Here is a 26,381-nt window from a genome sequence, read left to right on the forward strand (position 1 = left end):
GAGTGAATGTGGCTTTTGTAAAGAGAAATTATGCCTCACCAATTTGTTAGAATTCTTTGAGGGGGTCATCAAACACGACAAGGGTGATCCAGTGGATATAATGTACTTGGACTTTCAGAAAACTTTTGACCAGGTCCCTCACCAAAAGCTCTTAAGTAAGGAGTCATGAGGTAGGAGGGAAGGGCCTCTCAGGGATCACTAACTAGTTAAGACAGGAAACAAAGGGTAGGAATAAATGGACTGTTTTCACAATGGAGAGAGTTAAATAATGGGGTCCCCATGGGATCTGTACTGGGACCAATAATGTTCCACATATTCATAAATAACCAGGAAAAAGTGGTAAAGGTGAGGTGGCAAAGTTTGCAGGTGCCTCAAAGGTTTCAGAGTAGCAGCCGTGTTAGTCTGTATCCGCAAAAAGAAAAGGAGTACTTCTGGCACCTTAGAGACTAACAAATTTATTTGAGCATAAGCTTTTGTGGGCTACAGCCCACTTCATTGAATGCATACAGTGGAAAATACAGTGGGGAGGTTTTATATACACAGAGCACATGAAAAATGGGTGTTACCATAGAGACTGTAACGAGAGCGATCAGGAAAGGTGAGCTATGGCCAGTAGGAGAGCGGGGGGGAGGGAGGGAGACCCACCTTTTGTAGAGATAATCAAGGTGGGCCATTTCCAGCAGTTGACAAGAACAGTAGGGGGTGAAATAAACAAGGGGAAATAGTTTTACTTTGTGTAATGACACATCCACTCCCAGTCTTTATTCAAGCCTAAGTTAATTGTATCCAGTTTGCAAATTAATTCCAATTCAGCAGTCTCTCGTTGGAGTCTGTTTTTGAAGTATTTTTGTTGAAGAATTGCCACTTTTAGGTCTGTAATCGAGTGACCAAAGAGACTGAAGTGTTCTCCAACTGGTTTTTGAATGTTATAATTCTTGACATCTGATTTGTGTCCATTTATTCTTTTACGTAGAGATTGTCCAGTTTGACCAATGTACATGGCAGAGGGGCATTGCTGGCACATGATGGCATATATGACATTGGTAGATGTGCAGGTGAACGAGCCTCTGATAGTGCGGCTGATGTGATTAGGCCCTATGATGGTGTCCCCTGAATGGATATGTGGGCACAGTTGGCAACGGGCTTTGTTGCAAGGATAGGTTCCTGGGTTAGTGGTTCTGTTGTGTGGTTCCTGGTGAGTATTTGCTTCAGGTTGGGGGGCTGTCTGTAAGCAAGGACTGGCCTGTCTCCCAAGATCTGTGAGAGTGATGGGTCATCCTTCAGGATACGTTGTAGATCCTTGATGATGCGCTGGAGAGGTTTTAGTTGGGGGCTAAAGGTGACGGCTAGTGGTGTTCTGTTATTTTCTTTGTTGGGCCTGTCCTGTAGTAGGTGACTTCTGGGTACTCGTCTGGCTCTGTCAATCTGTTTCTTCACTTCAGCAGGTGGGTATTGTAGTTGTAAGAACACTTGATAGAGATCTTGTAGGTGTTGGAATTAATTTGGAATTAATTAATTGGAATTAATTTGCAAACTGGATACAATTAACTTAGGCTTGAATAAAGACTGGGAGTGGATGGGTCATTACACAAAGTAAAACTATTTCCCCTTGTTTATTTCTCCCCCTACTGTTCTTGTCAACTGCTGGAAATGGCCCACCTTGATTATCACTACAAAAGGTGTGTCTCCCTCCCCCCTCCCGCTCTCCTGCTGGTAATAGCTCACCTTACCTAATCACTCTCATTACAATGTGTATGGTAACACCCATTGTTTCATGTTCTCTGTGTATATAAAATCTCCCCACTGTATTTTCCACTGTATGCATCTGATGAAGTGAGCTGTAGCTCACAAAAGCTTATGCTCTAATAAATTTGTTAGTCTCTAAGGTTCCATAAGTCCTCCTTTTCTTTTTGCAAGTGCTACAAAATTACTTAATTTAGTTAGATCCCAAGTAGACTGTGAAGATTTACAGAAGGATTTCACAAAACTGGATGACTGGGCAACAAAATGGCAGATGAAATTCAATGTTGATAAATGCAAAGCAGTGCACATTAGAAAACATAATCCCAACTATACATACAAAATGATGGGGTCTAAATGAGCTGTTATCACTAACGAAAGAGATCTCAGAGTCATCATGGATAGTTCTCTGAAAACATCTGCTCAGTGTGCAGAGGCTGTCAAAAAAGGTAAAAGAATGTTGGGAATTCCAAGGAAAGGGATAGATAATAAGACAGAAAATATCACTATAGAAATCCATGAACACCTTGAATGCTGTGTCCAGTTCTGGTCACCCTGTCTCAGAAAAGATATGTCAGAATTGGAAAAGGTACAGAGAAGGGCAATGAAATTAATAGGCAGTAGGTATAAAACAAACATAAGGAAGTCCTTCTTCACACAATGCACAGTCACCCTGTGGAACTTGTTGCCAGGGATGTTGTAAAGGTCAAAAGTATAAATGGGTTCAAAAATGATTACATAGGTTTCTGGAGAATAGGTCCATCAATGGCTGTTAGCCAAGATGATCAGGGCTGTAACCTCATGTTCTGGGTGTCCCTAAACCTCTGACTGCCAGAAGCGGGGACTGGACAACAGGTGATGGATCACTTGAAAATTGCCCTGTTCTATTCATTCCCTCGGAGCGTCTGGCACTGGACCCAGTGCAGCCATTCTTATGTTTTTATTAACATACTTTTGATTCAGGTGTCATTGATCTAGCAGCATGTGATCTAGAAAGAGAAGCACCTTTACCCTCTAAAGCAATCTCTATCTAAGGCAATCATCACAGGTGTCAGTAGAGACCTAGTTTTTCTCTTCGGTTCAGAGAATATCAGCACCGAGTCACTGATCAGAATATGCTTCCATTCTATCTATGTATGGTCCCCTGCCAATTCAGTTTTGCTGATAAGCTCAGAGGGGCAGGCATAGCACATAGGGGCAGAAAGTACTCAGGGTGATAGGTAAATGTCTTATAATATGAATAATCATAAATTATTGACTGAATGCTGCCCCAGTTGGCACGTTGGCCCAATTAGTTAATCAAACCCACTGCCTGATGTACACTTTTTATTAGTAGATATGGACGGGTGTATTTCGCAGAGCCAACCTTTCATTAATCTCCATCTGTACATCAGCAGTGGATAATTTGCCGCTCAAACATTGTTGCACTTATTTGAAACTTCCAGTCGTCCCTGTTTAGTAACACTCCTTTTTGCTTTAAATTCTTTGATGTACTTGGACTCACCTACCATTGTGTTCTGTCTTAGCGGAGTTCCTAATTCCATCCTCATACACTTCCCCCTGCATAATGTGCTACCAGCTTTCAAAGCTAGGATCTTCAGTTTTACAAAATGTATCATATGCAAAGACAAACATTTTAGAAATGTGGCTGCCTAAAGTTAGGCTTCTACATTCATATTTAGTTCCCTTAAATAAAAAGGGGGCCGATTTTCAGAAGATCTGGGTGTCCACAAATCCCATGAAAGTTAATGAATCTGTAGGTTCTCAGCACTTCTGAAAGTTGAGCCACCTGAGGTTATTAAATATGGTTTCAGGAACCTTTTTTTAGGCACCCAGTTATGCAAATATGTACCAAAGTTTTTATTTTTGCTGCTTGCTGTTTTGTAATTATTAATCTTTATGATCATCAATGTTGGTAGTATTAAAGACTTTAAAAAAAAAAAAAGCTACTGGAGGGCAGATTGTCACTCCGTTTAAATCTCTGCCTGTATTGGAAGTGAAGCCCAGAGCTCAGAAATGTGACAAACACTTGACACTTCACTGAGTATTTAATGCTGAGTTATCTGATATTACTCCTTTAAGGCTGGTTTCAGAGTAGCAGCCGTGTTAGTCTGTATTCGCAAAAAGAAAAGGAGGACTTGTGGCACCTTAGAGACTAACAAATTTATTAGAGCATAAGCTTTCGTGAGCTACAGCTCACTTCATCGGACGCATTCAGTGGAAAAACAAAAAAAACTTCAAAAACAGACTCCAACGAGAGACTGCTGAATTGGAATTAATTTGCAAACTGGATACAATTAATTTAGGCTTGAATAGAGACTGGGAGTGGATGGGTCATTACATGAAGTAAAACTATTTCCCCAAGTTTATCCCCCCACACACACACTGTTCCTCAAACGTTCTTGTCAACTGCTGGAAATGGCCCACCTTGATGATCACTACAAAAGGTCCGTCTCCCCTCCCCCCCCCGGCTCTCCTGCTAGTAATAGCTCACCTTAAGTGATCACTCTGGTTACAGTGTGTATGGTAGCATCCATTGTTTGATGTTCTCTATGTATATACATCTCCCCACTGTATTTTCCACTGAATGCATCCGATGAAGTGAGCTGTAGCTCACGAAAGCTTATGCTCAAATAAATGTGTTAGTCTCGAAGGTGCCACAAGTCCTCCTTTTCTTTAAGGCTGACATTGAGATCTAGATCTTTATCTAAAACAATCCTAAACCAAAGCAAAGCATTGAAAGCAGCCGTGGAGGCTTGCTGGCTGGCTCCATTTTGGCCAGCGACATTCCATTGGAAACCTTTCAAAAATGGTTTTAATATGCATTGTCTATGTCTTCTGCAGCGTCGTAGAGGTTTAGCCTGTGTGCAGCTCCTGGGCAGAACTTTTTTCAAGGGGGCAACACATTTTAGTTATTAGGGTTCCTCAATATTTTTAAATCATTGTGTCCAATATTCTTTAATTCTAAAAAAGAAAAATAAACCGGGTGTGTGCATGTGTGTGTTCATGCGTGCGAATGCACAAATCAGGTTTTTTTAGTTAGATCCTCAGCTGCTGCCAACTGATGTAGTTTCATGGAAGTGGAGGGAGTGAAAAACCTGGGACTGTTTAGTCTAGAAAGGAGATGAATAAGAGGGGGGATGGCAGGGTTGCATGTAAAATAGTGAATGGTCCAGAGACCAGGCAAACCAGGTGCATATACAGATCAAAATGGAAAACACTGAAGAAACTGCATTAAGCAAACCTGTTTTGAGAATCTTCAGAAATTGTTTGAATTTTGAGTGGGGGTTCGACCACAGGTTGGGGATATTTTACCCAAATGCTGAGCTGATCTCTAGTTTAAACTAAACTGTTTTAGAATCAGGGTTTATAACTTGAAATTTTTAGACAGGCTTTAACATGGAGTGGAGAGGTTAAGGGAACCGGGCTTGTTTAGTCTGCAGAAGAGAAGAATGAGGGGGGATTTGATAGCAGCCTTCAACTACCTGGAGGGGGGTTCCAAAGAGGATGGAGCTCGGCTGTTCTCAGTGGTGGCAGGTGACAGAACAAGGATCAATGGTCTCAAGTTGCAGTGGGGGAGGTCTTGGCTGGATATTAGGAAACACTATTTCACTAGGAGGTGCAATGGGTTCCCTAGGGAGGTGGTGGAATCTCCATCCTTAGAGGTTTTTAAGGCCCGGCTTGACAAAGCCCTGGCTGGGATGATTTAGTTGGGGTTGGTCCTGCTTTGAGCAGGGGGTTGGACTAGATGACCTCCTGAGGTCTCTTCCAACCCCAATCTCCTATGATTCTATGGCACATGTTAAATGTGGAACTATAATCAGCAATATTTTTTTTTACATTTGATTTCCCTGTATTTTCTTTGAATCGGAAAATTCCAGTGGGATTTTTTGACAGCCTTAAATAACTATCATGCCATACATAGTAACTGGCCTTTGGATGAGAGCGCAAATCTGACTAGCAGACATAACTTGTGGTAGCGTTTTCATGTGTCTTTGTTTTTAATTGTTCAACTGCCTGCTGTGTTCTTTAGACCTCAAAGTGCTTAGATTTTTAAAGTGCTTTTCAGGTGAAAAGAAACCTATGGAAACATGGCCGCAGTCCAAATGGCATAGTCTGGGAAAATATATCTTTTAGCCATTTAAGGAATAAAATCTATAGTGGAGGAATGAATTAGCTGCTTGCTGTCACTGGAATATGCTTCTTTTCAGATGATATTCCCGACTGGGACCTTGTTCAAGTTCTCTTCTGTGATGAGCATGTAATTACTTTAAGCCTGAAAACATGTTTTTTGAAAGTCTAATTTTTTGAATGGCGATACATAATATGACTGAGAATAATATTGAAAATTGTATTTATTATTTCAAAAGGAAAGTAATAGTCAACCTTTCAGAGAGGTCTTTTTGCTGCTGATGCCAAATGGAGGTAATCCGTATGCCGTTTTCTCTCCATAAACCAATATTACTGTTTGTGTTGCAGTTGTATTAGAGGCCCTAGCTGAGATTAACACCCCGTTTTGCTAGGCTCTGTATAGACGCATAGGATATAGGAACAAGGGAAAGAATTACCATCAGATTTAAGGTCTGTCTCTGATAGGACCAGTACCAGGTGATTCAGAGGAAGGTGTATGAGCCCTGTAGTAAGATGATGTAGGATAATCTGTCCCCCATGTTAGGTCTCAGTCTCTAATATTTAAAGATTAGTTGAAGCCTGGAAACTTGAGGTTTAATATCCCTTCCATATAATTTTGCCATCATTAGTTCTAATAACGCTGGATATTCTTGTTAGTCATGCGGATGGCCAATCCATTTTATAACCATGCTGAGTTCTTGGCCTCAACACCTTCCAGTGGCAATGAGTTCCACAGTCCAGCCTTACAATGTGTGTAGTAAGAGACAGTCTCTGCCCCAGAGACTTGACAATCTAAATAGATAAGGCAGACCATTAAAGTACTACTATCCCCCTTTTACAGAAGGGGGCTGAGGCACAGAGAGAATAAAGGGTAGATTTTCAAATGTTTTTAGAAGCCCAGAGTTGCAGGTAGGTGCCCAGTGGGATTTTCAAAAGCAATGAGCTCAGTTAGAGTTTGGCACCTCAGCTTTTTGAAAACCCCACTAGGTGCCTATCTTCATCAAAACCCTTGGAAAAGTTGTCCCTAAGTGACTTGCCTAAGGTCACACAGATCTGGGAATTGACCCAGATCTCCTGAGACCCAGTCCAGTGCCTTAACCATGAGACCATTATCCTCCCTACTTCAAAGCTTTGCGTGTCCAACTCATGGACAAGAGTAACGAGATGGGGCTCTAGTCCTGTGAGGGGCTGAGCACAGGGGTGAAAGTAACTTAAAGGACTTACCGATACGCCGGAGTCCTGAGGGGGGCATGGCCTCAGACAGAAGAGGCGTGGCCTTTAAATCAAGATTTAAAGGCCCTGGGGCTCTGGCTGTGGCTGGGAGCCCCAGGGCCTTTAAATCACCTTGGAGCTATCAGCTGCAGAGGGGGCTGAGAGCTCAGGGGCAAATGAAAGGGTCTGGGGCTCCGGCTGCCACGGAGCTCCGGGCCCTTTAAATTACCACGGGAGCCCTGCCACCGCTACCCCGGGGCTCCGGCAGCAGGGCTTGGGCGGTGCTTTAAAGGGCCCCGGGCTCCCCGCAGTGGCAGGAGCACCGGGCCCTTTAAATCACCGGGGAAGCCGGTCTGGTCCGGCACAGAGTACCGTACCGTACCGGCTTACTTTCACCTCTGGCTGAGCTCACAGGCAGTCAACACCTAGCAAGACGTTCCCCCTCCTCGGGTGCTTCTTTGACTGACAAATGGGGGGGGCACTGTGGGAGAAGCAAGAGGTCCTTTCCCTTCCTATCTCCAGTGGATCAGGGTCCCTGAATCATAGAATATCAGGGTTGGAAGGGACGTCAGGAGGTCATCTAGTCCAACCCCCTGCTCAAAGCAGGACTGATCCCCAATTTTTTCCCCAGATCCCTAAATGCCCCCCTCAAGGATTGAACTCACAACCTTGGGTTTAAGCAGGCCAGTGCTCAAACCACTAAGCTATCCTTCCCCCCTCTGAAGCCGCAGAGCATTTCACAGGTGTACAGTTGGTTAGCTTATCAGCTCTTTTTTCACATTACATTAAAAAAGAAACCAACGGAAATTAAATCGCACAAGCCAAAACTCTGAGTTCAGGCTGAAGCTGTGTTCTCAGCCCTCTCGGACATGTCCAGGTGTCTCTGGAAACGCAGGCTTGCTCCCACTCTTGCTGTTGGTGTCTAGCAGTGAGAGCTTTTCCTCTGCCTGCCTCCAGTCTCTGGTGAGCCCTCCCTGCCCCCAGTCATTCCCTGCAAGTCCATTTCTCTCTCTCTCTCTCCCTTTCGAAGCACCCAAGCAGAGCAGAGCACAGACCAGGGGCAGGCACTCCCTGCTTTCCCCCCCGACACATGAAGAGCGCTCGCTCCCGTGACGAGCTCCCGCTCCCATTCTTGGCCGGGTGTGTCTGGCTGTGAAGGGATTGCTGGTGACTGGACTGACTGAGAGAGAGGAGCAGGCTGTGCTCCCTGGGTGTATGGCAAACCTCACGCTGGCAGCAGGAATAGCAGGAGATGGGCAGGTTTGCAAGGTAATTCTATCTCCCCCTTTAGCACGGCTGCTAATCAGCTTATCCCCAGGCCAGAACCTGGCAGCTCTGCGGTGGGGTATATCCAACATCTTGCATACTAGACGAAATGAGGCCCCCTTACTCCACTGTAGAGCTTCAGGAACTCCATTCAGTTGCAGGGGCTGATTCACCGCTGCGTTACCATAGGGTGCTAGATAGCGATGGAGTCCGACAGACATGGATAGCATGGGAGTGGCCTGTTGATGTCACTCTTGCTTTACAGTCATCCCCCATTTACATCACAGAGCAGAATTCGACCCGGGGCTGCCCCAGGGTGGTCTGAAGGAAGGCTAGACCTTGAGCACGACCTCCGAGTTTCTTGGCTGTCTCGACTGTAAAGCAGGCCTTTGAAGCCAGCATTTGAACAAGCTTCTAGATTTGGGTGGAATGCATTCTAGCGGAGTCTGCCGTGCCGTGCGAGCAGAAGCCAGTCGCCGTATTCGGATCAGGATTTCCACGTACGTGCTATTTAGAATGAGATGCCGGCATGAGAGGGTCGTGTCACAGCTTTTTTATCCCATCAGCCGCTCTCCGTGTCTCTCTGTCTGAAGCACAGCCAGGGGTCTCCTTTCATCTAAGGGATGATGAGGCCATTACGGTAACAGCAGCAGTCGTTTGGGTTGACGTTGTCGACGCTTTCATCTTGTGTTCTAAGTGGTGAAGCATCAGCTGCGGTTCTGCTGTTCCCGGCGGGTGTTTAGGGAGAGTAGGGCAGAGGCAGTTCTTTGCACAAGTCCTTCTGGAGCTAACGTTAGCCTCGGCATGGAAAGGAAAATAGCAGTGATCAAGCCGCACCAATATTGACTGACACCCGACCAGTGCACTTCCAGCTCCCCGGCTGAATTCTAGCAGGGTACTGCACAGAGGTACCTGCCAGAAAAGCTGTGCCCAGCATCGTGGACCGGGAGGTGCCCACCCCGATTCTCACTTCCGCCCCCAAAACATAAGACCCGCAGTGACGGGAGTATGAAGAGGTTCAGAGTCAGGGCATGTGATTCTCATGTGTGTACATGGATGTCCCCTGACACAGCAGGACCCCAACGCTTGGCACTCTATGTACGTCCCAACTGGCTACTCACCCGCTTTGTTCCTCATCTCCTGCTCTCCGCTGGACCTGCATGCCGGTCCCACGGCCCAGCCTCACTCTTCCCCACCCACCAGGCATCTCTGCATTCTCACCTCCCTCTGCTGCCAGCCACCCATCCCCTGCCCACTCAACCATGTGGCTTCCCCTTCTGTTATCTACTTCCTCCCTCCCTGTCCATGACTTTTAATAAAAATACCGTGACTAAAATGTAGCCTTAACTGTAATCATGTCATCTCTTCTCCCCTCATTCTCCCCTTTTGGCTGATCCCTTCCAAAATAACCCCCGACCTCCTCAAATCGTAGAATTAACACCACATTTTCCACCATCACATTCTTCATGCTGCTTGTGTGTCCTACCCCTTCCTCACCCTGTGTCTGTCTGGTCTGTTTAGACAATGTTGTCTCATTGTTTCTTGTACTTTCCCCTCTGGCTATATCCATTTTTGTCACTTGTCTTAGATTTGTAGCTCTTTGGGAGAGGTACCATCTTCTTGTTCTGTCTGTACAGCGCCTGGCACAGTGGGTCCATAATTGGGCTTGGAGGTGCTGCTGCTTGTCCTGCCTGTCATACTGTCCTGGAAGGATTAGATTTTTATAGGTAAAATGTCGATACACATCAATTTCACCATACACAAGCAAAACAACAAACCTATTTCCATTTATGGTCATCTAAATATACAGTTGGGCAAAGTAAGAAAAATGCTGCTGAAGAACTTAGAGTTTGAGTTAGGATATTTGCTTTCCAGATTTTGACTTGTGATGTTGACAGTTTGTGCTTTAATGGGGAGAAAACTTCATATTTTTTTGACTCTCAACATCTGTTGCCCTTAAATAATTATTGTCTGACCCTCCCAGGAGTTCCTACAACTGTGAAAATGTAAATTGATAAAAAGAGAAAAAATAGTAAAACCCAGAATGTTGCACAGTGAAAATTTAAATTGAAAAAGAAAGCTTAAAAATAAATCTCTCAACATTATTTTAAAAAATAAAAACCCAATTTTGCCAAGCCCAATTATGATGTTCCTTTAATATTTGTATAGTTAATTTCTCCAAATCAGAATAAAAAGCCCTCTTCTTTCGTAGATAGTAGCTTGTGATACCTAGGATCTGAGCGAGATATTTACCTTCACTCTTGTCTTGTTCTTTCCAAACATTTTGCACAGGATTCCTTCTGCTTAGTGCCACTGTTTGATGGAATTTCCTTTCATAGCCCAATAAGAGGGGTGCAGAAATCAGTGCAGCTCTTCTGTGGGTGCGACTGCGCCTGTTGGCACAGCCCTGAGCAAGCCCAGCTGTGTTGCACCAGAGCAGATCAGGGGGTGAACTGTGATGGCTCTGCTTCAGGAGCAGGGGAATCTGCTGCTACTGTGTACTGCTGGAGTGCGTGAGCAGGTGACTTCATCTGTGTACCAGCTCCTTGCACTGGCCTCTCCCCACCCAGCGGCGCCAGAAGGGGGTCAGCGGCCCTGCTCTCCCCCACATGCGGGTCGCGTAGCCATTCGGGAGAGTAGGGGGGTGCCGTGTGCCCCTTTGCTCCCCTGTGCAGGAGCATCAAGCAATGGTCTTGCCCAGCATGAAACGTATTGTTGTTTGTTAAATCACTGTCAGCCCAGATTCAGACATGGAGGGCCTGGGGTTTCAGCGGGTGTCTTGTAGAGGAAGGATGCTGTTTGCTGGCAGGATTTGGAGAATGGAGAAGGCTGTGCTTTCTGTGTTGAATAACAGGAATGCTATTAACGAGTTCCCCTCAGAGCTGGCCTACACTAGAAAGCTAGGCTGAACCAGCTACGTCACTCAGGAGTGTGAAAAATTCACCCCCTGCAACAGACATAGTTAAGTCAACCTAAGCCCCAGTGTAGACAGTGCTAAGAATTCTTCTGTCAACCTAGCTGCTGTCTCTCGGGGAGGTGGACTAACTCCAGTGATGGAAGAATCCTGTGCCGCTGTAGCGTTTCTAGACATCGGCTCCGTATTTAAGATCCAGTGTTCTGGGCATCTATCTCTTAAATTGATCCTTGCAAAAAAAACCATAGATGATGGCCACCTGCAAGTAGATATGCCTCGACCCCTGCCCTCCGCAGCGACCCTACCCAAAGGGGCAGGATGGTAGGCTTGCAGCATTCCCAGATCTGGGCTCTGGCGTCCCTAAGTGGGCAGTAAGTTCCAAAATCGAGGACCCCTGCTCTGCAATCACAGGTGTAGGTGCACCTGAGCTAGCTCCCACCTAGCTAGCTTGAATAACAATAGTGCTGAAGCCCCTTGCGCACATACGAGACTCCCAGGTGGGCTTGTACAGTCCATGCTGCTGAAGCTTCCTGGCTATTGCTATTCAAGCTAGCTAGATCAAAGGGTATGTCTGCAGCCACACCTCTGACAGCTATGTAGACATGCTCTCAGAGAGCACCCGGCCAGCAGCCGCGCTGGTTTATATATAGCGGCTCTGCTGACCTCAGCTGGTGTGGTGTGTCAGATACAGAAATAGCGCTGTCAGCCTCCGAACAACATGTCTCTCTCCCATCTTTTCCAGCGTCTCCGTCAATTAAGCTGCTGGTGGACGACCCCATCGTGGTGAACCCCGGCGAGGCCATCACCTTGGTCTGTGTGACGACGGGAGGCGAGCCGGCGCCCACTCTTACCTGGGTGAGATCCATTGGAGCCCTGCCTGAAAAAACTGGGCTGAACGGCGGGACCTTGACGATCCCGGCCGTGGCTTCGGATGACGCCGGCACGTACAGCTGCATTGCCAATAATAACGTGGGGAACCCTGCAAAAAAGTCCACCAACATCATTGTAAGAGGTAAGTTGGGCTTGGATGCTCTCAACATGCTCCTTTGAGGGCTAACTCTCCTTCATTCCTCTTTGGCAGGGTGGCTGCCTGTAAATTTGTGTCCTACTGTGCCAAGCACGGTGTTGGCCAATTATAACAACATAAGGAATAAATCAGTACTGGATCAATGCAGTTTCAACTGGGCTTTAGGCACACCGTGACTACCTCTGTAGTGCAGCCCTGAGGGCCTGCCAAGGAGTAGCAGCTGGGGCCCCACTGCCTCGCCCCTTGGAAAGGGAGGGCAAGCAGCCAGAGGCCTCCAGTCCTGTTGGATGCTATCTGTGGGCAGGTTGGCCGGACCTTCTGCATTTTTCTCCAGCCACATATGGAGTCCTCTGCTGGGGTGGTGTTGGCAGGAGCCCCCAAGAGAGCAGTTCTTGGAATGTACACCCCACTGAGATGCATGGGGCAGTCACCCTGTTGGAGGGGAGGGATAGCTCAGTGGTTTGAGCATTGGCCTGCTAAACCCAGGCTTGTGAGTTCAATCCTTGAGGGGGCCATTTAGGGATCTGAGGCAAAAATTGGGGATTGGTCCTGGTTTGAGCAGGGAGGTGGACTAGATGACCACCTGAGGTCCCTTCCAACCCTGATATTCTATGATTCTATGCTTCAGGCTTTCTGCAGTTGTCACCAGGTTCACATGTTCATTCTTTTCTTCACACCCACAAGGGTGGGAAGCTTACTACCTTGGGGGTTTTCCTGAAAGCTAATATTCTGATGTGATCACATGTCTGCAAGTGCTGGGGCCTGTTGTATTGGAATAAATGGGCTAATGGTGTTTATATAACTTAGTTAATGGCTAATATTAAACAGTGTCACGCAAGTTTTGGGATTTGGTCGATAGAAACTTTAGCTTGCTTAGTACTCTGGTAAACACACTGTTTGCTTTTGTAGCTAAGCAGTTGTTCTCCCTAAAATCTCTTCCATTAAGGGCCCACCACAGGAGTGAGAGGCGAAATAGCTCCTCCCCTCATTATTTAGGTTATTATTTAGGCTTAGTTTAAAAAAAAACAGTTTTCATTTACTGATTTTTAATTTGCCACTTATTTTGGTTGCTAGGCAGAATTTTACCACAGTTTTGAGTTATATTAGTAGCTCTTTTTGTTTGGATTAATTTAGATTGATGGGTTATAACTTTTTACATTAATATTTGATGTTATGACATTTTATGAATTTACACTTACCTTTTAAGGGTGACCTTACAGTTAGGGTAAATTTGAAGCCCAGTTATTACAACAGGCCTGAGTCCATGGTACCTATAATTTAATCCAGGTAAGGGGACAAGGAAGAATTTGTGCACAATAATTACTCCTAGGAGAAAACTAAATCTGCAGAGTTGTGTTGGCTTGCAGTGTGAGCCTGGGCTAACCACAGAGATATGGCTGATTAGTTTGAAGGAAGATTCCTATTGGTTGGTAGGCGGATTAATCTACCTGAACCAAATAGTTCAGTTGAAACTAATTTTCTATAATCTAAGATGCCAATGGTACGGAAACATAAACTCCCACACAGTGGGTGCTTTTAGTAATAACTTGTGATTCATCATACTCGGGAGAATCTGCTGTATAAGGAGCAATGGTGTGATTATTTCATGAGAGCATAGGCTCTGTTTGCTCCTTAGTGCCCAGCAATATTATACTTTCCAACAGGCCGATGAAGTAATATACGTTGTTCGGGAGGTCCGGGAGAGAGCATAGCACCAGGCTTCTGTAGGAGTTTGTCAGGCTGTTGCAACGGCGTTATTTGTCAAATCGTTCCATTGGAATCTTTTGACATTCGGCTTAAAGCTTTTATTGTCCGGAAGCAAAGATGCTGTGTTATTTCCAGAATCAGGCATCCACCCTCATTCTCTGGGATTTACAACTGTCATAAGACTGGGCAATGAGGAACGTACATTTGGAATAAGCAAAAGGGAAGGAAAAGCTTTTCATGTAAAGAAATTTCGATATTTTCTTTGACCCAAAAAGCAGCATTAGAGGAGTCCTTGGCTCCCCATAGGAACCAGTGTCATGAGTCGGAGGATAATAATACTCTGCTCGTGCATTTTTATTTACGGGAGCCCATGCCTGGAAAACTATCATTGAAAACATATGGGTTTTCCTTTTCTAAAAAGCAGCCTGGCCCAGTTCATTCCTAACTCAGTCAGGCGTGGGGAAGAAATCACCAGCACCCCAGCAAATGACAGATAAGGCACAGCCACCCTCGAGGCAAAGTGGCTGAAGAGAACAACGGGTTGCACTCGTAGCTGCAAACCATACCCCTCAATGGGGGCTGTATTCGGCACAGCAACTTGGTGGGAGTTCCCAGGGACATTGACCACTAGAGGAGCGTACCTGACGCTACAGCAGCAGAAGGGTGCAGCTGTGGCCCCCTTTCCTTGGAACGGGCCAACTTCTGCTGTTGCTTGAAGCCTTTCCACCTCTAACCTAGGTGGTTGATCGAGACCGTTTGCTGTATGGCTGCACGCGAGGTGGGGAGAGAGAAGAACTTCCCTCCCTCTTAACTTCTGCAGAACTTTCCTAGGAATGGCAGCAGGGTGATCAGAGAGCCCCGGGGTAGTGGAGGGAGGTCCGCTGGAGAGGCTGGGGAGAGGAGGTACTGTGAAAAGGCAGTGGCTCCTCTGGCGATGAGTTGAGGTTGGCTTCGCATGGTATGGCCCAGTCATTCTACTCCAGATTTGTTTCTCTATTTCAGAAAAGCTGGTGAAATTCTCTTCTGGCATCGTAGTTGCAGGAAGTCAGGAAAATTGCATCTGCTCATGCCTGTGGTCAATTTTGCCCATAAACTTTAATAATTTAAGTGCACTGGTCTCTATTATGATATTTTTCTTCCTTCATATTTAAAGGGATAGGACCAACTTAAAAAGTCCTTCTCTCTGGCAGAGTTTAATTTACCTTTGTTATGATTAACACCCGAGTTTAACAGAGCTGAAATAGATTTGAGAAAAAAAATCTGATTTTAGTTTGTTTTTTGGGTGTGTTGGATAGTACTTTGAATGCTGTCTTGTTGCTTTCCCTATATATCTATGCTCCTTTTCGGTGTCTGGATTTCCACACAGCAACTGAGGACAGAGAGGAACATTTATTTAAAATACGAAATTGTATATCCACAAATTATCCACAATTCTTATGGGGACTCCAGGACAGGGGTTGGAGCTGAATTATTTCTGGATTATTATTCTTTTTAAAACCAGGTGATTTTGCTGTATATTTACCCTGGACCCATGGCTTTACCGTCCAAGGCTAGTTCTATCAGCGTTGTCTTCATTGCCAACAATTTTCTTGGCTTGATTTTCGCAGCTTTCTTCTCACCTAATGGTATAAAAAAGCCACATTCATGGCTACTGCCTGTCCTCCAACGCAGGCCTCGAAACCCATGATTGCAAATGACGTCACCAAACCCCGGCAGACAGTTCATTTAAGAACCCAACCACCTTGAGATGTAACCCTTACAAACAGATTCCATGTAGGTCACAAGCGAAAATGAGTCTGTCAGTCCATCCTCATCTCCGTTGACCCATATCCCAAAACATCCAGCTTGGTGCACTGATCAAGAGAAGCCAAGAGTAGTAAGTGAGAGAGAGAGGATGGGCCAATGGTTCCTGCATTGGTTTGGGACTCGGGGGACTTGAGTTCAATTCTCTACTCTGCCACAGACTTCCTATGTTACCTTGTTTATTTTCTGTGCCTCAATTTCCCCTCTGTGTAATGGGGATAAGAGTGTTTCCCTAGGTCACGGGGTGTTGTGGAAGTAAACGCATTAAAAATTGTTGCTTCCCTAATTCACCTGCATGTGGGTGTGTGCGTGCGATGCAATGCTGAGAACCATGAATAGAATTGCTGCACAGGAGGGTGGCAGTTGATCAAACACACAGATACACAGCTTACAAACTAGAGGTGTCAGAGCCATATGTGAGAAGACAGGTGTGAAGGGCTGCACCCTGTCACAAGTGGGGGCTTACCCAGAAATTGCCTTATCCGTGCTCACGGATAACCTGCTCGAGAGGGGCTGGTGCAAAGGTTTGGCTGTCCGGACAATGGAGGAGACCCTGCAGTGGCTCGCAGAACAGCAGAAGGAGAGTCAGAAGACTCTGCAGGCCTTCCAGCAGTCCCACCACCTGGAGAAACACTCCTTTATTCGAGAGCAAGCTCGCGTACAGCAGCAGCTGCTCCAAGGTGCGGTGAGTCCTGCAGTGGGCACAGGCAGTAGGCCTCCGTGACATGGGCTCTGCAGATGATCCCGACTCATTCTTGGTCGCTGTTGAAAGGGTAGCTGTGGCTGAAGGCTGAGAGAAGGGAACCTCGGCCCTATGGCTCGCACCCAGCTTGACAGGGGAAGCTCAGGCAGCCTGCGTGGTTCTAAGTGATGAGTAAGCACTGGACTATGAGGTGGTTAAAGCAGCCTTCCTAGAGGGGGATGGGGGCTTATCCACTGAAAAGCAGCCACAAAAGTTTTGGGCTGCTAGATGGTCTGGGGTGTTACGGCCCTGGGCGTTTGCCCAGAAGCGGATGGACTGGGCCACTCGCTGGTTGCGGCCAGACACTCTGATTGGGTGAGATCATGGATGTAGTAATTTTTGAACAGTTCCTTCAGGAGAACACACAGGTATGGGTCAGGACACATTAGCTGGTCATCCTAGATCCTGCCGTCAGACTCACAAAAGAATTCCTAGAGGCGGACATCCCCAGGAAAGAGGGTTGACAGTACCAGGGACCAGTGTGGGTGAGAAGGGTCGGAGAACCCGTGGCCGGAAAGGTTGCAGAGAAGAGGGAAGAGCCTAGAGGAAATCTTGCTGGGACTCGGGGTATTGTCTGTTATGGGTATGGGCACCAAGGACACACAAAAAGAGACTGCCCTTAGATGGGATGTGGGTTAGCAGAGTTCTGCGGTTGGGCGGGTCCTCTTGGGCATGGAAGGAAAAGGAAATGACCTCCTGTTTCTTCACTAGACCCACTAAATTGATGCTGCTGTGCTGATTTAGCTCCGTAGTGAACACAAGCCCTTAGTGTGTGTGTTCCTAACTCCTTTTGAATCAATGGACATTATACTGGGGATGAGACAGATCCTCACATACAGAACCTGCTGCAGGAGTATCATGAACATTTTACAATAAAGTACCATTCCTTAAAGATAGTATTTTCCTAGTCAAGCCTTAAGCTGACCAAGTCAGCACCCTTTGTTTCCCTACTGCCAGGTTTTCATGTTCGTGCCATTCCCTTGCAGCAGTCAGATAATGTTAACAAAAATTTTGCAGAGATGGTAAAGAGAAATTGTTTTGAGTACTGTAGTGTTGTTCCTTAAGAGGCACAGATACCATGCAATATCTTTCATTCCCTCCTTTTTGCTCTGAACAAGAGCTCACTGGAGACAAATACATGACTTGTTGAATTGTGTTTTTACTGTTGGAGCAGCTGCCTCTATAACAAATCCATGTGCTGTTTACCTGGCAAGATCACCACTTATTGAGAGAGCTGGCGAAATACGGGCATTTCTCCGAATACCGTTAATAACTCATTCCAAACTGCCTGATATCCCAGAATATGTCATTCCTTCCAGAGAATATTCTAATGGAGTCTGGGTCAAAAAATAATTCTGGTTTCATCAGAAGTGGCCAAAACCCAACTCTAATTATGTAAGTTTTCTTTCCAAGTATCTTTTATAGATTAATTAATGAGCTTTTGAAATGGTCCTCAGGCTACATTTGCAGAGTTTCATTAGGATGCCGGTGGGTGTTCTCAGTGGTAGCATTTTCCACTTCCTGCTCTCCTAATCCCTGTGATTGAAGACCATTGATTATTAAAATTAACCACCCATAAAGCATTTCTAGATTAAACCCTGAAAAGTGCATGGATCTTAAGGAGCTTTGGACTCCTGCTCATAGTCAGGAAATTCCTGTAAAGACAGAACTTAGCCACTTTTCTCACAGATGTAGACCTGTGGACTATCCTTGGATCACTCGATGATGACCTGTTCTGTTCTTTCCCTCTGGGGCACCTGGCATTGGCCACTGTCGGAAGACAGGATACTGGGCTACATGGACCTTTGGTCTGACCCAGTGTGGCCGTTCTTATGTTATCCTTAGTGCAGTATACACATGCAAGTGTACATGGGATGAGTGTAGGCCTAGCAAGGGCAGGAGATGTCAACTGAGCCCTGAGAGCCTGCTCCCCTACCCCCAGAGATGCTCCTTCCTCCCCTCCTTTGTCATCATCCTGTCCACTGTCCTAGTCCCCGTGAAGGGCACCAGAGCAGTGCCACCCATTCTGCAGCCTTCTCTTTTCAGTTGCTTGCCACCTCACTGCACAGAGCTAGTGTGGTTTGCAGTCTAACTCCACCTTGCCCTGACCTCATTTGCCCGCTTAATGTGTTCGTCTGCCTTTCTCCAGGATGACACAATGCTCAGGAACTGGGAACGAGTGCTAGTGGGATCCAGCAAGATAGCTGGCCAGGGGAGGACGAGGGGAGCTTCCTCTTTCTACCTGGGACACGGCTGATCAGGACTGCTTCACCGTAAAGCCCCAACCTGGTCCCACCTCCCAGAATTATTCAATTCCTCAAGCACAACACTTCCTGCCCGCCCCATACCTCTAGGGAACTGAATAGTCTTTAAGGTGTAAATCACTTACAGTTTAGTGCTCTGACTTATCACGAGTCCTGTAGTTGCTGAGATGCTACTATTGGCTTGTGTCCTGTGGGGCTCTGTGCCCTTCGACGTGGGTCTGCCGTGCCCCTGCTGAACAGTACTGTTTGTTTTTCCCTTCAGGCTAGAAGTGACGTTTTCCGCAGGGCCTCGCTATCTGATCTGAGACTTAACCCGGTTACGCCACACCTGTGTCACTGTCGACGCAGTCACTTGCATGCATGTGTGCGCACACACGTGTGAGATACATGCGAGAGATGACCAACCCGTATGACATGTTGGTATATTGCTTCCATTCCTTCATCCTCCTTTGTCTGTACTGGCTTTTATGTCGGCTTTAGATTGGGGCACGAATCTTGCTTTCTGATTTGTCTCCGAAGTGCTGTAAAAATAAAAAAAAAACATAGGCAGTTGTGTGTGAGTGGGGAGGGAGGGGGAATTCAATACCCAGCTCTACCTCAGTTTTCTGTGTGTGAACCTGGGCAAGTCACATAGTCTCTCTGTGCCTCAGTTTCCCCTCTCTAAAATGGGGAAATAACACTGCCCTACCTCACAGGGTGTTGTGAGGATAAACACAATAAAGGTAGCTAGATATTCTGATATTACAGTGCTAGAGGCCATATAAGTACCATAGATAGGTAAGGATTCAAGGCTTGATTTTCAAAATGATTAGGAATTTTCCTTACTTCCATTTTGGGAAGTCCCAGCTTGAGACACCTCAAAGGGGCCTGATTCTGAGAGCTCAGGTGCTCAGCGCTGTCTGAAAATCAGGCCTCTTTAAGGTGTCTCAAGTTGAGCACCCAAATTCCCTGGTGACTTTTGAAAATCTTTCCCTGTGGGTACAAGTTTTCCAAAGGGATCCCCAGAGACAAAGAGCAATGTCTCTTCCCTGGTTCTTCATCACTCGTCTGTGAAGAATGAAAGGTTTTTGGTGACACAAACCTTGAAGGAATAAAGTTGGTTACTCCATTCACCATTAGGGCGAAAATGCAAGGTAGCATTCCTGAAGGACATGTGGGCATGGAATTATGCAAAAGGAAGAGCCAGAGGAATCCTTTACCAGGCTGACATGAACACACAGATTGGCGATATGGTCTAGAAGTGTGTCAGATGTAGTGCTCGCACCAGCCCAGAGAATCATTACATCCTCAGCAAGTAGTAGAATGATCAGGGGAAAATGTGTCAAATAGCATCTTTTACTTTAAAGGCAAAGACAGTTTTGTGTCTGATCTGTTTATGTGACTTTTGAGTCTTATCTGTATGAATCTGTTTCACAAAACCTGAACTCTGTTTTTTCCAAGAAGTGGAATTCCCAATTGACTCTGTTCAAAAAGTTACCCATGCTTTATTTAGCACAAAAGCGTTTGCCAGGCATTAAGATTTTAAGCTGTATACATCACATCCAAAGTGCCCAAGATTAAACGGGCTAGCAGAAAGAACTGTTCAGACTGTCAAAAATACACTCAAGAAAACAAAGATGGATAGCTAGCATTATTGGAATCACTTGTCCTCTTGGATGGCTTAAAATGAGGTTTGCTGTTGTAATTGACTTAAAGCAAATAACACCCAATGGTTATCCACTCCCAGTTATCTGGCAGCCAGAGGTTTAGGGACACCCAGAGCCTGGGGTTGCATCCCAGACCATCTTAGTTAATAGCCATTGATGAACCTATCCTCCAGGAACTGAACTAGTTCTTTTTTGAACCCAGTTACAATTTTGGCCTTCACAACATCCCCTCCTGCCTTTTAATTTCACGGGGTGATCCCTTGTTCTTCTGTTGTGTGAAGGAGTAAATAACACAACTTTATTCACTTTCTCCACACCTGTCATGATTTTATAGACTTCTGTCATATCCCCCCTTAGTCGTCTCTTTTCCAAGCTGAAAAATCCGAGGAAAAATCCGATTTAGAATCATAGAATCATAGAATATCAGGGTTGGAAGGGACCTCAGGAGGTCATCTAGTCCAACCCCCTGCTCAAAGCAGGACCAATCCCCAATTAAATCATCCCAGCCAGGGCTTTGTCAAGCCTGACCTTAAAAACTTCTAAAGAAGGAGATTCTACCACCTCCCTAGGTATCTCATTCCAGTGCTTCACCACCCTCCTAGTGAAAAAGTTTTTCCTAATATCCAACCTAAACCTCCCCCACTGCAACTTGAGACCATTACTCCTTGTCCTGTCCTCTTCTACCACTGAGAATAGTCTAGAACCATCCTCTCTGGAACCACCTCTCAGGTAGTTGAAAGCAGCTATCAAATCCCCCCTCATTCTTCTCTTCTGCAGACTAAACAATCCCAGTTCCCTCAGCCTCTCCTCATAAGTCATGTGTTCCAGACCCCTAATCATTTTTTTATTTTTATTAATCTCTCCTCCTGTGGCAGCCGTTCGATACCCCTAAGCATTTTTGTAGCCCTTCTTTGTACCTTTTCCAATTCTAATGTATCTTTTTCGAGATTGGAAGACCAGAACTTCATGAAGTATTCAAAGTGGGGGTGTGCCATACATCTATCTAATGGCTTTATGATTTTGCTATCTTATTATCTAACCCTTTCCTAATGGCACCTAACGTTCAATTGTTTTTTTGGCTGCTGCTGCACACTGAGCAGATGTTTTCAGAGAACTCTAGGATCTCGTTCATGAGTGGTAACAGCTGATTTAGACCCCGTTATTTTGTACGTATAGTGGGGATAATATTTCCAATGCGCATTCCTTTGCATATTTCACCATTGAATTTCATCTGCCATTTTATTGCCCAGTCACCCAGTTCTGTGAGATCCCTTTGTAACTCTTCACAGTCTGCCTGGGACTTAACTATCCTGAGCAGTTTTGTATTCTCTGCAAACGTTGCCACTTCACTTTTTACCCCTTTTTCCAGATGGTTTATGAATATGCTGAACAGCACTGATCCCAGTGCAGATTCTTAGGGGCCCCTGCTATTTACCTCTCTGTGCTGTGAAAACTGACCATTTATTCCTCCTCTTTGTTTCCTGTATTTTTGCCAATTACAGTCCCATGAGAACCTCCCCTCTTATCCCACAACTGCTTAATTTGCTTAAGAGCCTTTGGTGAGGGACCTTGTCAAAGGGTTTCTGAAAGTCCAAGTACACCATACCCATGGGATCACCCTTGTGCACATGTTTCTTGACCCCCTCATGGAATTCTAATAGATTGGTGAGGCATCATTTCCTTTTACAAAAGCTCTCTGTTAACTCTTCTTCAACAAATTGTGTCAATCTATGTGTCTAATAATTCTTTTCTTTACTGTAGTGTCAACCAATTTGCCTGGTCCTGAAGTTAGACTTACCAGCCTGGATCACCTCTGAACCCTTAAAAAACCAACAACTTTACATTAGCTATCCACCAGTTATCTGAGACAGAGGATGATTTAAGCAATAAGTTACACACCACTGTTATTAGTTCTTCAGTTTCACGTCTGAGTTCCTTCAGAACTTTTGGGTGAATACCGTCTGGTCCTGGTGATTTATTACTGTTTAGTTTATCAATGTGTTCAAAAACTTCCTCTACTGACACCTCAGTCTGGGACAGTTCCTCAGATTTATCACCTAAAAAGAATGGCTCAGGTGTGGGAATCTCTCTCACATCCTCTGCAATGAAGACTGATGCAAAGAATTCATTTAGCTTCTCCTCAATGGCCTTGTCTTCTTTGAGTGCTCCTTAAGCACCACAATCATCCAGCGGCCTCACTGATTGTTTGGCAGGCTTCCTGCTTCTGATGTACTTTAAATAAAAATTCTGTTAGTTTTTGTGTCTTTTGCTAGTTGCTCTTCAAATTTTGGCTTGCCTAATTATATTTTTACACTTTATTTAAGAGTTTATGCTCCTTTCCATTTTTCTCAGTGGGATTTGACTTCCAATTTTTAAAAGATATCGTTTTGTCTCTTATCACCTCTTTTACTTTGTTGCTTAGCTGTGGTAACATTTTTTCATCCTCTTGAATTTGAGCCTCTATCATGGTGGTTTTTTTTTAAAGAAAAGTTTCCATGCAGCTTGCAGGCATTTCACTCTTGTGGCTATACCTTTTTATTTCCATTTAACTCGCCTCTTCATTTTTGTGTAGTTCCCCTTCTTGAAGTGAAATGCTACAGTGGTGGCCTTCTTTGGTATCCCCCCCCCCCCAAGGATGTTATATTGGATTACAATGTGATCACTATTACTAAGCAGTTCAGCTAATTTCACCTCTTGGACCAGATCCTGTGCTCCACTTAGGACTAAATCAAGAATTGCCTCTCGTGGGTTCCAGGATTAGCTGCTACAAGAAACAGTCATTAATGATGTCTAGAAATTTCATCTCAGCAGCCCGTCCTGAGGTGACATGTACCCAGGCAATGTGAGGATAGCTGAAAATCCCCTGTTGTTATTGAGTTTTCTATTTCTCTAGCCTCTCTAATCTCCCTGAATAGTTCCCAGTCACTATCACCATCCTAGTCAGGTGGTTAGCAGTATATTTCCACTGCTGTACTCTTATTATTCAAGCATGGAATTTCTATCCATGGAGATTCTACGGTACACGTCGTTAGATTTTTACTCTCTGCTTTCTTTCACATATAGTGCGACCCCCTGCCCACCAGCATGACCTGCTCTCATTCCTATACAGTTTGTACCCTGGTATTACCACGTCCCCTTGATTATTATCATTTCACCAAGTTTCTGAGATGGCTATTCTATCAATATTCTCATTTAATACCAGGCATTCACGTTCACCCATCTTAGTATTTTGACTTCTTGCCTTTGTATACAAGCCCCTGTTCAAGGCAAAGATAGGGTCTGGGTTTAAAAAGCCATAGCAATATTAATTATCTAGCACCATCATCCCAGGGCATCTAGTTGTCTTCTTTCACAGAGGTTGTTACGTGCTGCCAGCCTGAAAAGTCATAACTAACAGACGTAGTCATTGGCTGGCATCACTTGTAATGCTGACGGTGGGTTGTCAGAGCCATTAACTATGCACTGGAGCAGACTTCGTTTGCAATGCTGTAATTTTTCTGTGGAGCTGGCAGAGGGATCCTTTCGCTTTTTCTTCTTTCTGCGGTCTATGGAGGTCTGAGCTTCAGCCTGATTTCATGGCTGTGGAAAGCTCAAGGCCAAGGCAAAGATCCATGCACGTAATAGGCATAAGTACCCAGAACAGACACAAAGACCACCACCCTCTCTGTAAGGGACAAATGGGCATAACCTCACAGCTTGATTCTGCAGAAAGGTGACTGCAGTAGGGTTTGAGGGTGCTCAGCACCTGTCAGGAATGAGACCCTACTGGCTTATTTTATATGTGTGGGGGAGTGAGGCGGGGATTACTCGCACAGTTCTTCAGCCTTCAGCATCTATGGTCTCCTTCGGGCTAGCTGGAAAACCTTCCGAAATTCTAGTTTGGGGGGAGCGGGGGAGGAAGGTTTCAAAATGTGTGTTTGTTTGGATATGGAATAAAAATGAGACTTTTAAACATTTGCTGTTGGGAAAAAAAACACGAGGGACCCTGCAGGAATAGAGCAGTGGTCAAGGCACTCACCTCGTTCAGCTCCCTGCTGTGCCCGATTCAGAGCTTGGATCTCCCACATCCCAAGTGAGTGTGTAACCACTGGGCTATTCTGGGGTGGGTCAGTCCCTCTCTGTTTCTCAGAAATTACATTCTGGACCCAGGAAACCTGTCTGCACAAAGGTCTCATTTGGACAGATAGGCATTTTCATATGGAAAATCCCTGACCAGCTCTCATTCTCCTGACTATTGACAGACACATCTCTGCAACCGTGGTCCAGCCCACACGAGGTTAGTGGTACAAAACCTCCTCTGACCTGAATTTGCAAAATGAAACCCCCACATGTTGCTACAGTCGTGATAAGTTATCTGAGGTCTCTCATAAAAGTTTACAGCTCTAAGAATGAAGGCGTGAAAAGTGGAGCCTCAGAGTTTAATAAGTCTATTTATTTTTACTATCTGAAATTGCAGCACCAAATGTGTTCTCTCACTCTGTCAGGATGTGGTGTATCATAGATAAGTCCATAAAGCAATTCCACATTAAAATCTAGATAGTTTATTGATTCTGCAGTTCTTTTCATTGGAACACCCTGGAACCTTTCTGTACAGACATTTTATTTCTAAATAATAGGCAGCGGCTGTTCTGTATCTGATTGTGCTGCCAGGAATCAGGATTTCTATAAGAATACTTTACAGACGAGGTTCAGGAGGCAAAATTCAACTTGTGCCTTTTTCCGGAGATGTTGTTCTTTCAGGCCTTGTCTTCACAAGGAAAATAAGGTCTTGTTTTTGTTTTTAAGCATGTTGGCTAAAAAGTGTTAAATAACATGCTAAACCCTAGTATAGACATAGCAATAGTTGTTTTAACGCTTCTTAGCAGATGTTTACCACCTGCTAACACACATTAAAACTACAAATGCCTTAACCACAGTAGGAATAGAAACGGTCAAAAAATGGAATTCCCATCCTGCGGGATATTCTGCGATTTCAAGATTTCATTTTGAAATGGGATTAAAAGTTGAGAAGTCTGAATTTTTCACGAAAAGACATATCCCCAAATATTTTATTGTTGACGTCTTCAAAATGGGTTTGCTTTGATAAGCTTGAACAAGTGTTTTGAATTTGATTTTGAATGTAATGTAACACAGCAATCTAATATTTGTCACAATAATGTCAAAATGAAATGGTTTGACCTGATCTAAGTGAAAGGTTTTAATGAGCCTGATATGTTTCAGTTTCGTCAAATGAGCATTTTCCAAAGGTAAGCATTCCCCTGGAAAACAGTCACCCTGTGCTAAACAGGATGTTACCGTGTGTTAGCTAATACATGGTTTTAATGAAACCCAACACCACCTTGTTTCCTAGTATAGACAAACCCTGAGATACAGTTATGACTGCAAGCAGTTCATAGACTTTTCAGGCTATTTTCACCCGCCGATTCCGTCAGGCCACTTCTGCCTCAGTGTATGGCCAGAGCGCCCGCTGATGTTAAGACAGTGCTCATCCTCTCTAGTCTGCCAGCGACGATTTACCAGCAATGGCTGTGATGAGGAGACACTTTCATCAAAAGACGGAAAGCACAAAAATTATTGAGAAATTAAAAGCAAAACCTTAAAGCGCCCGAGAGAGAGTCCAAGCCCTGAGGGGTGGGTAGCGCAAACTGGAAGATATAGGGCTGGATTGGCACCTTCCCATCCAGTTCCTGTAACAGGCCTTGTGTAACAGTGCCACCCCAGGAGCAGGGAGAGGGCTGAAGAGTGACTCCGAGTTACAGTTTGGTCCTTGCTTCCCTCTTCCTGCATGGGAGGGGAGGGGTAAGCTGTGCCATCCCTTTTTCTTACTTTCCCCACCTGGCTTAGTTGCACTGTCTGGCAGGTCAGGGTGGGATGGAGCTAAGATTCCTCTTGCTCAGCTGCACCCTGCCCCTTTCACAGTGCATGGCAA

The 26,381-nt window shown here is 45.2% G+C and overlaps 1 protein-coding gene across 3 annotated transcripts in view; it reads left to right on the forward strand.

Moving 5' to 3' along the window:
• Positions 1–26,381, forward strand: part of MDGA2 (MAM domain containing glycosylphosphatidylinositol anchor 2) — a 647,298-nt gene that overhangs the window by 363,579 nt on the left and 257,338 nt on the right. For all 3 annotated transcript variants that reach the window (XM_037901392.2, XM_037901393.2, XM_043548875.1), the window contains one exon: positions 12,006–12,275. In XM_037901392.2, the coding sequence (XP_037757320.1) occupies positions 12,006–12,275 (270 nt within the window). The remainder of the gene's footprint in view (positions 1–12,005; positions 12,276–26,381) is intronic.

The sequence above is a fragment of the Chelonia mydas genome, chromosome 6 (assembly GCF_015237465.2).
Source record: "Chelonia mydas isolate rCheMyd1 chromosome 6, rCheMyd1.pri.v2, whole genome shotgun sequence".
Taxonomy (NCBI): Eukaryota; Metazoa; Chordata; order Testudines; family Cheloniidae; genus Chelonia; species Chelonia mydas.